The sequence below is a fragment of the Pteropus medius genome, unplaced genomic scaffold (genome assembly GCF_902729225.1).
Source record: "Pteropus medius unplaced genomic scaffold, Ma_sr-lr_union100, whole genome shotgun sequence".
Lineage (NCBI taxonomy): Eukaryota > Metazoa > Chordata > Mammalia > Chiroptera > Pteropodidae > Pteropus > Pteropus medius.
In genome coordinates this window covers 398408-412600 of record NW_024344253.1, presented here as the reverse complement: position 1 = coordinate 412600, position 14193 = coordinate 398408, and the positions used below count along the sequence as shown (strand labels likewise).

Below are 14193 nucleotides of genomic sequence, written 5' to 3'. Positions count from 1 at the left end.
ATAGTGGACAATTTGGTGATGGACAGAGGGGAGCAGGGTTTGGGGAGCTGGGAGAATGGGGTGAAGGGTTAAAGAAGTACAAATTAGTAGCTGATGGATGGTCACGGGGATGGGGAGCACGGCATAGGGAATGCAGTCAGCATTAATACATCGGCTGGGTGGAGGGTCAGGGGAGGGAGGGAGCAACGGGGAGGATTGTTTTCCGAACTATATAGATGTCTAACCAATGTACAGTTTACTTGAAACTAATTTAAATAAATTTAAAAAAAAATAATAATAATAACCCAAAAAGCCCAAGTTAAGTAACTGGCTAACATTAAAGAGCATGCAGACCCATGCCCACCATAGCATTCTGCTGGATCATTGACTGAATTCCTGTTTTGAAGTAAATGTAGTAAACATAAAAGAGTATAAATATCTTGGGAGTTACAGACAAATGTAATACATGTCCCAAACTGTTCTTGTCCTGGTTAGTAAACAAAACCTCCTGTGCCCTCTAGAGTTCATATTTTGCCGTAGTTTGCTCATGCCAGCAATACCGAGTGCCTGGTACATGCAAACCCTATATGTGCTGCAGTTGCTTTGGACTCAGGTCTTCTTGTCTGCCCACAGTTATCTCTCCAAGACATTTCATTGCACAAATAACACAGTATTATAACATTTTCAGTGGTTTCCTTAATATGAAAAAGTGTGTTTGGAGCCAAGAGCCAATGTCCATTAGAGGCATTCTTTCTCTCTAAAATCAGAAGCAAAATAAGAATATTTGCCATTAGTCATACCATTTTTTGTTTTGACTCTCCACCTAACATGAAATAAGAGGTATAAATGTTGAAAAAGAAGAAATAAAGTAATGTATTCTATAATTTTATCTAGAAACAAAAAATCAACTAAATATCAAATAAGAGAAGTTCAGGAAGATGTCAACTGTAAGGTGAATATACAGAACTTGCTAATATTCTTATATGCCATAGAAAAGATAATGAGAAAGGATCCCTGAAACATTAAACACTGGGAAAGGATCTTGAAAAACAGGAGAGATTATCAGTATGGACTCAATAGTTAAATGTTACTGAGAGACATATGATGTGAATAAATATAGAAACGTGTTTCTGATATATAAAAATGTGTAAGTATTTTCAGTTTTCCCAAATTTATAGTGCAATAGCAATCAGAATTCCCTTTTTTTTTTAAACTTTGTTCATTCAACAATAAATATTTGCTTTCCATTTGCCCAGTATATTATAGGCAGTTGAGATACACCAATGAACAGAACAGACCAAAAAAATTCCTGCATCATGAGTAAGCTTGAGCTTACTCAACTCGATTGGATCGAAAGACACTAATACTAGACATAGTGAATAAGAAAATCATAAAGCTCTTTAGCAGGTGATCTATGCTATGGGAAGATCACACAGGCATGGAGGGTTGGGAATTCTGATGAGGAAAATGTTGCAGTTGCCCATAGGGCCTTGAAGAAGATGGGGACCCTGGGAGAAGAGTGTTTCAGTCAGGGAGTATTGTCTCTGGAAAAGCCAGAGTGGGGCATTCCGACTGTTGGAGGAGTAGCTGAGCGTCCTGGTGGCTGGAGCAGAGTGAGAGGAGGGAGAGGCGCTAGAGAGATGGGGGGTGGGCAGGGGCCAGATGATGCAGGCATACCTGGCTTATTGCACTTAAAAAAAAATCAAAAGCAAGACCCTCCACCAGCAAAAAGATTACAATTTGCTTTATTGCGATATCACTTTATTGCAGTGGTTTGGAACCAAACCCACAATATCTCTGAGGTATGGCTGTACAGGGCCTCGGAGGCCATTGTAAGGAGGAAAGTAAGTAGGGCGCTATTGAATGATTTTGCTCAGAGGAGTGACATGGTCTCACTGCTGTTTTAAACAGAACGATCTGGTTGCTTCGTTGCAGATAGATTGTAGGGGACAAGGTGAAGGCTGGGGAGACCAGTTAGGAGGCTATTGAAGCAATCCAAGCAAGAGATAGTATGACTTGCACCAGCAGGGATAGGAATATGGGGAAATAATTGGATTCTGGATATTTTTTTGAAAGTAGATTTAACAGAATTTCCTGACAGATTGGATGTGGGATGGAAACAAAAGAGAGAAGTCAAGGAGAACGTCAAAGCTTTTGGTCTGAGCAGTTATAAGAATGGAATTGCCATCACTGACTTTGGGAGCACCCCTGTCTCCAAGTGTCTTTATAAATAATATTTCATACCACCCAAATGAGCGGGTAGCCTCTGCAGTGGCTGCAGGAACCCACACACAACCTGGGATCCAAAGAGACTGCCCAGGCCCTCCCTGCAAAGATTCTAAACAATTTCCTAAGTCCTCTCTCTTTTTTTCTCTCCTCTTTTCCTCTCCCTTTTTCTTCTCCCTCCCCTCTCCCACTCTCTCTCCCTCTCTCTCTCCCATCTCAAAAGGTCCTTCTTGCTTCAGAAATCCTGCAGAGTCCTTCCAGAAGTTGAAGGACTTATATTAATGTACTCTCCTCTGCTGCCTCCCCAGCCCATGTCATCCCCCTATGCTGCCACCAGGTGGCAGTGCACTGCTGAACATTGAGCTGTTGGGACCTGCCTTCTCCGCAGAGGCGGGAGAGGGCGGACTTTAGAATGGCTGATAGAGTGGAGATTTCTAGCATATTTAAAGACTGATCTGGCATGGGAAAGATGAGAGTTGTCTCCATTTCTTTTTTAGAAACATCATCTATCCTTGCCAGGGATGGTTTTCATCCCCAGAGTTTGAAAAGGCACTACATGGCTTTAGAGCAGTCTTTCCACCTAGGATAGTGTTTTTATTTAGACTATTTACCAAACACCTTGCTGAGTTTGCGGTACTGCCGTATCTGTTTTATATGCCCTTCTTGGTTTGAGATGGGTAGAACAGCTTTCTAGAAGTTTTGCCTTCCCAGAAGTAAAATCCTTCTTGAATGAATATTGACGGAGTAGTTCCTGTGTGCAAAATTTGGACCAAGTTTTATAAAGAATACAACTAAGGAAAGAAATTGCCCTTTTGTCTTGAGAAGTATTTTGTGCAGTTGAAGAGGCAAAAGAATAAATACTGGAAACCTTAGGAGTTAATTAATAAAAGTGTCACTGGGCAGTGCAGGTTAGGGCTGAAAAGAGGCCTCTTGGTTAAGTCTACTTTATAGACTAGTTAGATTCCCAGCCCCTCTACCATATCCTGATTGAAAACCCAAGATTTGCCCACCGTAAAGGTTGAACTAAACAGGTTTTAGCTTTGGGAACACGAAGCCAGACTGTAGATGGGGTAAGACATTGCCCTGAAAACAGAGGGATTGGGGGACTGAATAACTACCCTTTGTCCCCACAACATTCATCACCTAGGCCTCCTTTCCAATCAGTTCCCAGAATCCCACACTGTATCCCCCAGACAGGAGACTGCAGATTAGCTTTGAAGACACTGATTTGCTCAGGAGCATACAACCATAGGTTCAGACACTTAGGATTTCCCCCAGCGATATCATCAAGTCCTGACTGTTTTACCCTCCACTTGAAACTCCCTCAAGCATTCAGAATGACAGTAGAGCAGTGTCCTCAGACTGATTCTCATATGCCCTTTCTCAGAGGATGTGCTCCACCAAAACAAGGGGGACCCAAGAAGGAGGAAGGCTCTGGTCTTGGAATTCTCAGGGTGGCAGTGAAGAGAGTTCTGGTGTGAAGACCATGGTATACAGCAGGCCTGGAGAAAACCAGTTGGGAGTGGATCAGGGGCACAGAGAACTAACTCCAAAAGAGATGGCACTAAGAAAGCAGCGGAGATGATAAACTACCCCAGGTGTTTGAGCAAACCGAGGGTACCATCGGGAACTTCAAAACCCTGTATGTATATTGCTTTGAGTTATAAATAAGTAGCCTGTATATATATTGCTTTGAGTTATAAATAAGTAGATAGATAGATAGATAGATAGATAGACAGACAGACAGACAGACAGACAGACAGACAAGACAAGTGCTTTGAATGTGGGGGAAGGAGAGATCTCTGGACTAGAGTGTTGGGGCGAGGGCGGTGGCTTCTCCAAAAAGGTAGGAGAATATGAAGAGAGGAAGACAGCATGGGAAAAAGTAAGGAAGTTGGAAAGTGCAGGACATGTACAGACAAATGGAGGGTGTGTTTTGACATGAATCGCAACAGAAAATTGGGAAAGAAACCTGCTAAATTACAAATTATTCCCATTTTAGAAACTCGAGGTCATTGTAGAATGTTTTCAGTTGTAGGAAGGATTTAAGTGATCTGAAGGGTGTACATAGAGGGTAGAGAGATCATCTCTGAGATGTGGATAATGGTTGATTTTTGTTTTTCTCTTTGAACATTTTCTGTATTTTCTAAGATTACAATTAAAGAACAATGGAAGTTATTTTTTAGAAACAAAGCCAAGAAGAGATAAAAGCCCCGGTGGAAGTAATAACCTATTGATATGAAATATTTTTTAAATAATCCGAACATGTATCATAAACATCAATATTTTAGGACCAGTCTAGTTGTATTTTGGAAGTGCATTAGTTTTTCTGTTACTTTGGTAAATAGGCGTTCTTTTGAATTGCGTCCCTTCGCCCGTATATATGTATGCAGAGCTGACTGGTGGAGATTGCAGGATTTATCAGTCAGTACCTCTTACATGACATATGCTTCCATTACACGACACCTGCTGACTTCACACAGTGGACTGAGGCTGTGCGTAACTGCTGAAACTTCCAACTTCTTTGTTTGTATCTCATAATTCTCAGGCACTTCTAAAAGAAATAAGTGTGTAAACTATATAATTACAATTGTGGGGTTTCGCTTCAGTTCCTAAGTTATGTATTACAACCCATGGTTTAACATAATTATATTTTTAGAATGTGACTAATGTATATGTGTACTTTAAACTTTTATAATGGACCTTTACTGTATTCAGTTATAGGTTAAGGTAAAAAAAAAAAAAAAAAACCTCTAATTTGAAAGATAATTCCAAGTAAATAGATGAATAAGAAAATAACTGTAATTTATTGCAAATAAAAAACCTAATGGGGCTTTTTCAGTGAATAAATGGTTATTTTCAAACAGTACACCAGATAGATGTATACATGGTTCTAAACTATTTTACATAGCTTACTCTCTTAAATTTCTTTCTAAACCTTAATTATCTCATGTCTCATCTCTCTAAGAAAGGCAAGTTAGATTAAACTTTCTTTGAATCAGACTTTGAACTGATAGAATTGAAATAACTATGATTAACATTACAGTTTTTTCAACCTTCTGGTAATTTAGCCAGTTTCCCTGTGTCAGTTAAATTTGCACAGAATTCTTAAAACATTCAGAGCTTCTGCAAAAAACCTAACCCTAACCCTAATCCCAGCTTTATATTTTTTGCACTAGACTATTTAAGCAAGAAGAAAGTCTCTTACAGCATATAGGAGAAAGAGGGAGGGAGAGATGAAGCTTCTTTTTCCTAGAAGTCCCAGGAAACAGCTGTCTGATGGTCTCAAATTTGATTGTATCCCCATCTTTCAGCCAATCATTTTGGCCAGGGGCGAGGGTTATTCAATGTTAATGATGCTGTCCCAGACCTACTGTTGTAGCTGAAGGTTGGGGGTGAAGGAGATGGAGCTGAAATTCCACCAAAATCATCTGACCGAGAATGTGAGAGGATTGGATTACCCAAAGAAAAACTGGATTACTGTGGACAAAAGAAGGATACAATAAAAGGCTGGGAAGAGGACAACTAGTATTTATTATAAAAGACTTTAGAAATCTTTTGAGTGAGAGTCTCATAATTGTATCAAGAACAAATGACTTTTTTATTTTCCTGAAGCCTGAGACCTCCAGGCAAGGAGGGGCTTCTCAAGGCAAAGTGAGTAGTAGCTGCGAGCCCTTGGGGGTGAGATGCTGCGGCCTGGTTTGTCTGTGACAATTCAGATTTGAGAGCCAATTGTAGGGCCACTGCGGCTCCTTGGTGATTCCTGATCTCCAAGACCTCCATGCCTCACAGAGACTGGGGCCCAGAGGAAGAGACTGTCAGCAGGACCCAGTCTGGAACTGATCGCTCCTTCGTTCCTTCGTGGCACTTCATCAGCTCCCATGGAGAGCAGCTGCCACATATTTGAAGGACATGCATATAAAACATGTTTTGGTGTGGTAGGTTGTGGTCATCTTGATTTCAGAATGATTGGTTGAACCATCCAACATTTTTCTTTTCAAATTTGCTATTCTTTTGCATTGTTGAAGAAAAGTTATGAAAGAAAGCTGAAATCATTTTTGATTAAGTAAAATTTTTGTTTCCAAGATTCTGCAGTAGTGTGGCATTCATTAAATAATAAATGCGTTGTATGTCCCAGTGTGTGGTAACAGCAAAGAATGACTTCATAGACCGCTTGATCTGCTCTGTTGTGGTTTATGATGCCGTCTGGATTCCTTGGTGGAATTGTTTCCATCTAAATCATTATAAACTTCTATTAGCTTGTCACAAATCTAAAGCCAGATATGTTTGTGGTTTTTAGCAGTGATGTAATTCTGGAAGATACTTTGCAAGTTACAAGTTGTCATATACCATTAGCATTTAACTCACTTTCACATAATTTCAGACAAACTAGAAGCCTGAAAAAATTCATTTTTCCACTTCTTTTTTTATTCTTAAGCATTCTACCTTTGTTGTTTCTCTTACCACTTAGTTATGCATCAATCAAGTATGTCCGTGGAACTCCGGGAGGCTCTGTGGGCTTACACAGTGCTATAGGTCACGGTCCCTGCCATTTCTTAATTAGGAAGCTCAAATAGAAAGGGTGTTTCACTAACTACGTGGTGCAGAGAGAATAAGAGTTTCACTTCTTTATCTTTTATACTCCTGCCAGTCGTGTGAGAGAGACGGGATCATGTTACAGGACACTCATGTGCTGCAGGATATACACGTTGAACTGCACGAAAAGAAAGGACTCAACGGAAACTTAGTTTCTAGACGGGTATCACTGGCTGGCTATCAGGTAGGAGCAATAGCAAAACAGCAGAACTTGCCAGAAGGGACTTGGGGCCGAAGGTTCAACAGAAACATCTGAACTGAGGCTCTATGTTTTTATTCTGGCTTTTTCCCCAGAAAGTCTCGGGGGGAAGGGAGGGAGCCATTGGTAACAGTGGTAGGTGGGGTTGGCGTGCCAAACCTACAGTGCAGAACAGGGCACAAAGGACAAAGAGCGGGAAGGAGGCAGGGATCTCCGTTTCCATAGAGCCAGGAAAAGGGACACTAAGCTCTAGGGTTGGAGGCTGTAGATATGTAGGGTAGATAAGGTGAAGTCAGAAGAAAAGGAAATGGGTCAGGATGGGTAGCTGCCTATATATAGAAGCATTAGGAGGCAGGGAGCACAGCTCCAGAGGAAGCTGCTTCAGCTAATTCCGTGTTGAGGACGGTGAGCTCCTTTGTGTGAAGCAGAGATCCAAGAAGAGCTTATAGTGGGGCGGGTCAGGAGCATATTTCAGTACACTTGGAAGACCTGGGTTCAGGTCCTGGCTCTACACATTTGGATTTTGTCACCTTGGGAAAGTTCAGACTCCTCATTTGTGAAATGAGGTGGTGGGGTTAGTTTGTCTCTTAAGACAGTCCTGCAATGCTCTGAGGTAAGGAGAGCACCTTCCCATCTTAGACCACAGACTGGACTTCTGGAAACTGTAATGATAGTCATTTATCTATTCAGCAAACACTGACCGAGTACCCATTACTTCTGTGCCCTGGAATTATAGTTGTGAGCAACGTGAAATCCTTTCTTGTCATGAAGCTTGCATTCGGCGGAGAGAGGCAATCAGACACATAAATGAACAGTTAATTTGAGGTACTAATAATTGCTATGAACAGTGTGGTGGAGAGTGACCATGCATTGGGGGGCGGGCCCGGTGGGGAAAACGGGATCCTCTCTAACGAGATAATGTTCAGGCGAGGCCTGATTTGCAAGAGGGAGCCAACAGCGAGGCAGTCTGGGGGCAAAGTAGACTGTTCAGAATGAACAGAAAAGGCCCTCAGGAAGGAATGAGTGTGACGCGTTCACACAGTGGAAGGAAGACCTGTGTGGCTCAAGTGAGTGAACAAGGTGCCATTAGAGCTGGACGCCAGGTTACATGGGGCCTCGGGGGCAATTGTGAGGAATTTGGATTTTATTGCAAGTGCATTGATAAGCAAGCCTTTGGAGAGTTTTAAGCAAGAGAATGAAAGGAAAGGTCTGCTGTATGTTATAAAAAGATTACTCAGGAGATTCTCTAGAGAATCTGTAGGGGACCAAGAGGAGAAGCAGAGCCAAGTTAAGAAGCTATCGGAGTCATGGTGAAGAAGGCTATGGCCTACACCAGGGAGCAGCAAGGACGTTGGGGTAGGTGGGTAGACGTGGGATGTATGTAGAGGTTTTAGAAGAAGGAAACGTGGTGCAGTTCCCCCCACCCTCGTCCCTGCCAACCCCAACATAGCTCTTTATGATCTTCATATCTATGTAGGAAATCTGTTTATAATAGATTCTACTGCTCACTTGTCAATTCCTGGCTTGACAATGCCGGAACAGCAAGTTTAAGTGGTGAATATGATAGTTCAGTTTTAGTTGTTACAGAAAAAGCCTAGTGAACAGAGGAACACTAAAACAAGTATATGCTTCTCGGCCCCAGGAGAATGGATGGAGAGTCAGTTTAGCAGTCCACAGTGTCCCTCAAAGGAAGAACTGTCCCTGTGTCTCTATAGGCATTCCAGAGAAGACTGACCCTGCTTGGGTCATTTGGTCACTCTGAACCACATGTTGGGCCTGGGGGTAAGGGTAAGATGATGGATGAAGCATTCTTTATGTCCCGCATGCCATTAATAGAACATGAAAGAGAGTCAAGGACACTTCCCTCAAGGCAAAGGTACAGAGTAACAAAAACAGTATGCCTATAAAGATGTTTTCACTTGGATTTCTCCAGATGCCACAGCCCCTGGGGAATGCCTGGCCCAAGGTCATAGCCAAGCCTGATTGTTGCTCTCTGAGACTCTGTTCCATTTCTTTGTCTTAAATGGAACTTTTGTTAAGATCAAAATACAAGCCTTCTATTGAAAAACTTTTTCATCGACTTTTTTAAATATTCAATTATTTTCTAAAACTATATAAATAAAAACTCTCTTAAGATTTTGCCACAGCCTGGCTCTCTGTTTTCTTTAGGTGACACAGGACACCAGATACCCCAGCACCCGCTTCTAAGTGTCAGTCGTAGCTAATCTGAGGGTACTGTGCCTATCCGGGTGGCCCCAGGTTCATGTCCGCTTGACTGCGCTTTTTATTGTATTTAAATGTGTTTGGTAGTACAGGTCCACAGTCTCTGATCTGAAATTCTAAAAAGCTCTGAAAACGGAAAAAACATTCCAAGTTTGTCACAGGTTTATTTAACAGCACAACTTGATTTGAATTGGCCTGAGCCTTTTAGTCTTTATTCTACTTCGTGCGAATAATCGTGTGTTGCTGTAGACATATTGATATGTTTGGTTATTTCCCCAAAACTCAAAGAAGGATATTAAGTAGTATATATGCACCATATTATTCATTTGAAACACTTCTGACCCAAATGGTTTTTGATAAGAGATTTTGGCTCCATGGTGCTATTTTGCCTATTACATATTTTTCAATTAATATTCTCCACAGACTAGGCAAGCACAAACCTCAAACAAAATTCTTTATGATTTCCCCCCACTTCATTACTGCTTGTATGGCCTTGTAGTTTGGTAACTATTCAATATTATAGTCTAGTTAACATTTATTACCATACTCCTTAATCTTGGCGGGAAAAACGTCGATTTAATAAGTGATTAATAAATAAAAATAAATACCACATTGAGCCCAAATCTTTCTTTCTCCACTAGTACCACATGGAAGGAGGAGGAAGTATTCTTTATCATCATATGTGACACAGAGTGGTCACATGTGCAGCCCATTTTCATTTTATGCTGAGTGTATAAGGACTGCACTTCTGCCCTCCTAGAGCATAACGGAAGCCTCCAGACACAATTTCATGCCTCTTTCTAAATGCTGAAAAATTTAGAACCAATAGCTGTGTGTATTAACTAGTTTAGGAAAAGCTTTTCTATTCTCAAGGAGCATATTGTTTCTCAAAGCCAAAGGAGAGATGGGGAGGGGACTATGTTAAATATTTAATCCTTTACTCTCTGATTTAACCTGTGTGGTAGCCAGATGCCAAGAAACCCTCAATCATTCTCTTCTGCCATTCAAGCCCTTGTGCAGCCTCATCTGTATCAAATAGGGTTAAATAGGTATCCACAGTCTTTGTCAATCAGGTAGGGGGAAAATGACTCATTGTTTTCCTTTGTGTAGAATGTTAACCATCTTTTCATATGTTTATTAGTTAGTTATTTGTGTTTCTTCTGTTTGGAATTGTCAGTCCATCTCCTCTTTCCATCTTGGTACCAGGTTATTTGACTTATGTGTTGATTTGTAAGAACTCTGTAGATCAGCGCGTTAAGTTCTTTGCCTAAAATATATTTTATAGAAAATTTTCCCCAACTTATTGTCAAAACTGACTAACGTTTTTGAATCATATATAGGAATTTTTCTGTCATAACCCAATGATGTGTGTTATATAAAGCATGAAAAAGACTTTATAACTTAATTTAAAAGTAGTTGGATTGAAAATTTTAAATCAAGAAAGCATTTCCTATTATACATGTGTTAACTGTTACAATGTTTAACTTTGGTATCGGTGGCCCAGTTGATTTGAATTTTTACTATTTCCTTCTAGTTCCCCAAATACTATATCCACCGTATTCCCAGAAGCCGTGAGGTGCAGCAGTCCTGGCTGTCCACGGTGCTCTCCACCTTGTACTCCATGTGGCTCTCCTTTCCCCTGACTTACCGAGTGAAGCCAGATTTGGTACGTATGCCCATCGCTCCTGCAGATCATTCATAAGTAACAGGAAATATTGTTTTTTTAAACAGCTACCATTTATCAGCCTGCCAGATACGATACTAGACCTTTTAATGATGTATGCTAAAATTTATCACTTAAATGCCCTTGCTGAAAGAAGGGAGAAATTTCTTTCCTTTCTAGCTGTTGCTTGTAATCGAAATGTGCCCTTTTCTCTTCTTTGTCCCGTGACACCCACAGAGCAGTATCTTTAACCAGTTTGCGCTCCTATGCACCTGTGGTTCCTGAGCCAACATCAGGTTCTCGTCAACACAAGAAGGCCATTTTTGTATTCCTTTTCAATACTCTCCTTGTTTTCGTTAAGACTGTTACCAAATATGATATGCAGTGGGCAGAAGGTCATACACACTCAAGTTTTTACAGGAAACAAATACGGAAAATAGAAATAAGAAAACTTAATTAGTGCACTGTGTGCAGCCTTACCTTCCTTACCTATAAAGGTCTTAAGTTCTTTGTGTCTTTAGATGGAAGTTCTGTTATTAAATTCTAAATGCGCTGCAGTAGACAATGCAGAGCCATGGATATGTTATCACAGTAGTGTACACAGTTCTTAAATGATTCTCTCATTCCTATTTAAGGTAGACTCCATTAATCGACATGGCCTGAAAGGGACCCTTTACTTGCTTCCCACATACCTGAGTTCTGGCACAGTGAATATTATTCCCATGCATAGATGAACAGAAATGCATTTAGCTACAGTGATTTAGAGAAATCTCCATCAGTTCGGTCATTGCCTTTCACCAGCTGGACTACAGTTCAAGTCCCTTAGATGAGAATTTTAAAATCTGCATTTTCTACATGAGCAGTTCAGATTGATTTTAAAAGATAAATTTCTGTGCAGTGAAATGCACAAATCTTAAGTGTATAGTTTGATCACATCCCTATCAAGACATAGAACGTTTCCGTCACCGCACAAAGTGTCCCTTTGCCCCTTCCCAATCAGCCTCTGGCTCCAAGCAACCACTTTCTGATTTCTGTCACTACAGATTAATTTTGCTTATATTTATTTTTATATTTTTGACAAAATAAGTTTATCTCACAGCCTCCAAACACATTTTTAGTGTTTAGAATTCAGACGATTTCTTAAAGGATCATTATTGCTCTGAAAGTTTTAATTTATTTGTAAAACTCAAGGAGACAAAAGGGGAAAAAGAAAAAGGGTCTTCACATTCTAAGTGGAAAAGTTTAGGTTAACATTTACCAAATCACTAGAGACGTGGCCACTGTCACTGGCGACAGCCAGATTAAGTACAGTGACTTTAGGCCTTTAAGGTGTTGAGGCTCAGCAGGGAGAAGTGACATGTTGGCTGATGTCTGCCCCGGACACGTAGGAGCTCTGGTGACTGCCTGGCCCCTTATCGTGGAAAGAGTAGCTGATGGGGCATTAGGACACGTGGTCCCAGGCCGACTTTGGCTTTTATCTTACTTTATTCAGTTCCCTTTTGGGCCTCGTTCTTTACCTTAAAACAAAAGTGTTGATTTAGATGTTCTCTCAGATTCCTTCTAATTTAGTCTAAAATGTTATGAGTGCTATAAATTTGCTTGTAAAAAGTTGAAGGAAACAACTATTATGTTTCTAAAGGAATATGAGGGGGGAAGGGAGAAAATGTGAAATACTTATTTCCATTTTAAACGCAAGTCCGTATTAAAAATTATTTCAGACCTGAGTGTTATCTGATCAGCTTTTCTGACATGCTCAGCTTCACAGAACGGACTCCCACTTAGTGAAAAAGTGTAGAGAATAAAGTTCATGGGTAAGAGGCCTTTTTTCTACACTAGAAGCAAAACTGTAACATGCAGATCTCTCCTGTATTCATCCTTGGCTTTCTTACGACTTTTATCACAAAACACTATTTCTTTTTTACTTCTTTAAAAAATGGGAAGAAAAACTCACTTTTAGAAAGGATGGCAGTGGGCAGAAGGTCATAACCTTAAGTTACACGAGTGTCTGAACGGCCAGGTGCCTATCTGCTTTTCTTTAAGTGCGTGCACCAGAGCTACTAAGTCTGTTGCTCCATTCAGCTGTCTCTGTTTCTCACTTTGTCATCTATAAAATATAAATACTCTATTCTTATTGTTCTAGAGTGAATGCTGAATAATAAAACATTTTAATGGAACTTCCATCTGGTATATAATAGCCAGTATTTATTGAATACACTTATATGTGCCAGACGTGGTATTAAGTGCTTGCATTCGTGCTGCATAGGGTAGGTAGTATTGTTATTTGCATTTAATGGTTAGGAAATGGAGGCTCTGAGGCGTGATGTTACTTGCCCAGAGTTAGCACAACTGATAAATAACAGAGCTAGGACTGGAATCCAGGACTTTCTGATTCCAAGGGCTTAACCACTGAATCACCATTTCTGGCCGATACCATGGCAGATGTGTTCCTTCATTCTTACCAATTAAGAATCAATTAATAGATCAGGAATCAGACAAGGATGCCTGTTTTCACCACTGTTATTCAGCATAGTACTGGAAGTCCTAGCCGGAGCAGTCAGGCAAGAGAAAGAAATAAAAGCCATCCAAATTTGGAGTGAAGAAGTAAAATTGTCACTTTTTTGCAGATGACATGATTCTTTATATGGGAAACCCTAAAGACTCCACCAGAAAACTATTAGAAAAATAAACAAATATAGTAAAGTTGCAGGATACAAAATCAATATACAAAAATCTACTGTGTTTTTATATATACTAATAATGAAATTTCAGGAAAAAAATGAAAATTCCATTTGCATTTACAACAAAAAAAATTAAATACGTAAGAATAAACTTACAAACAAAGGTTGTGAAGGACCTGTACACTGAAAACTACAAGACATTAAAAGAAATTGAAGAAGACACAAAGAAATGGAAAGACATTCTGTGTTCATGGATTGGAAGAATCAACATAGTTAAAATGGCCATATTACCCAAAGCAACATACATGTTTAATGTAATCTCCATAAAAATCTCAATGGCATTTTTTAAAGAAATAGAACAAAAGATCATCAGATTTGTATGGAACCACAAAATACCCTGAAGAGCCAAAGCCGTCCTGAGAAAAAAGAACAAAGCCAGAGATACCACACTCCCTGACTTTAAATTATACTACAACGGCAGTAATCAAAACGGCATGGTATTGGCAGAATAACAGACACACAGACCAATGGAGCAGAATTGAGAGTCCAGAAATAAACCTATATGTATACACACACACACACACACACACACACACACACACACAAGTAGTTACTATCAAAGGAGCCAA

General features: G+C 40.1%; 1 protein-coding gene across 3 annotated transcripts in view; it reads left to right on the top strand.

The window, feature by feature from the left end:
• The window catches only part of ALG14 (ALG14 UDP-N-acetylglucosaminyltransferase subunit), an 83315-nt gene that overhangs the window by 20721 nt on the left and 48401 nt on the right, over positions 1–14193 (top strand). For 2 of the 3 annotated variants that reach the window (XM_039869524.1, XM_039869525.1), the window contains exons 3-4: positions 6857–6985; positions 10758–10889. In XM_039869524.1, coding sequence (XP_039725458.1) covers positions 6857–6985; positions 10758–10889 — 261 coding nt within the window. The remainder of the gene's footprint in view (positions 1–6856; positions 6986–10757; positions 10890–14193) is intronic. The other variant, XM_039869526.1, reaches the window with a different exon arrangement.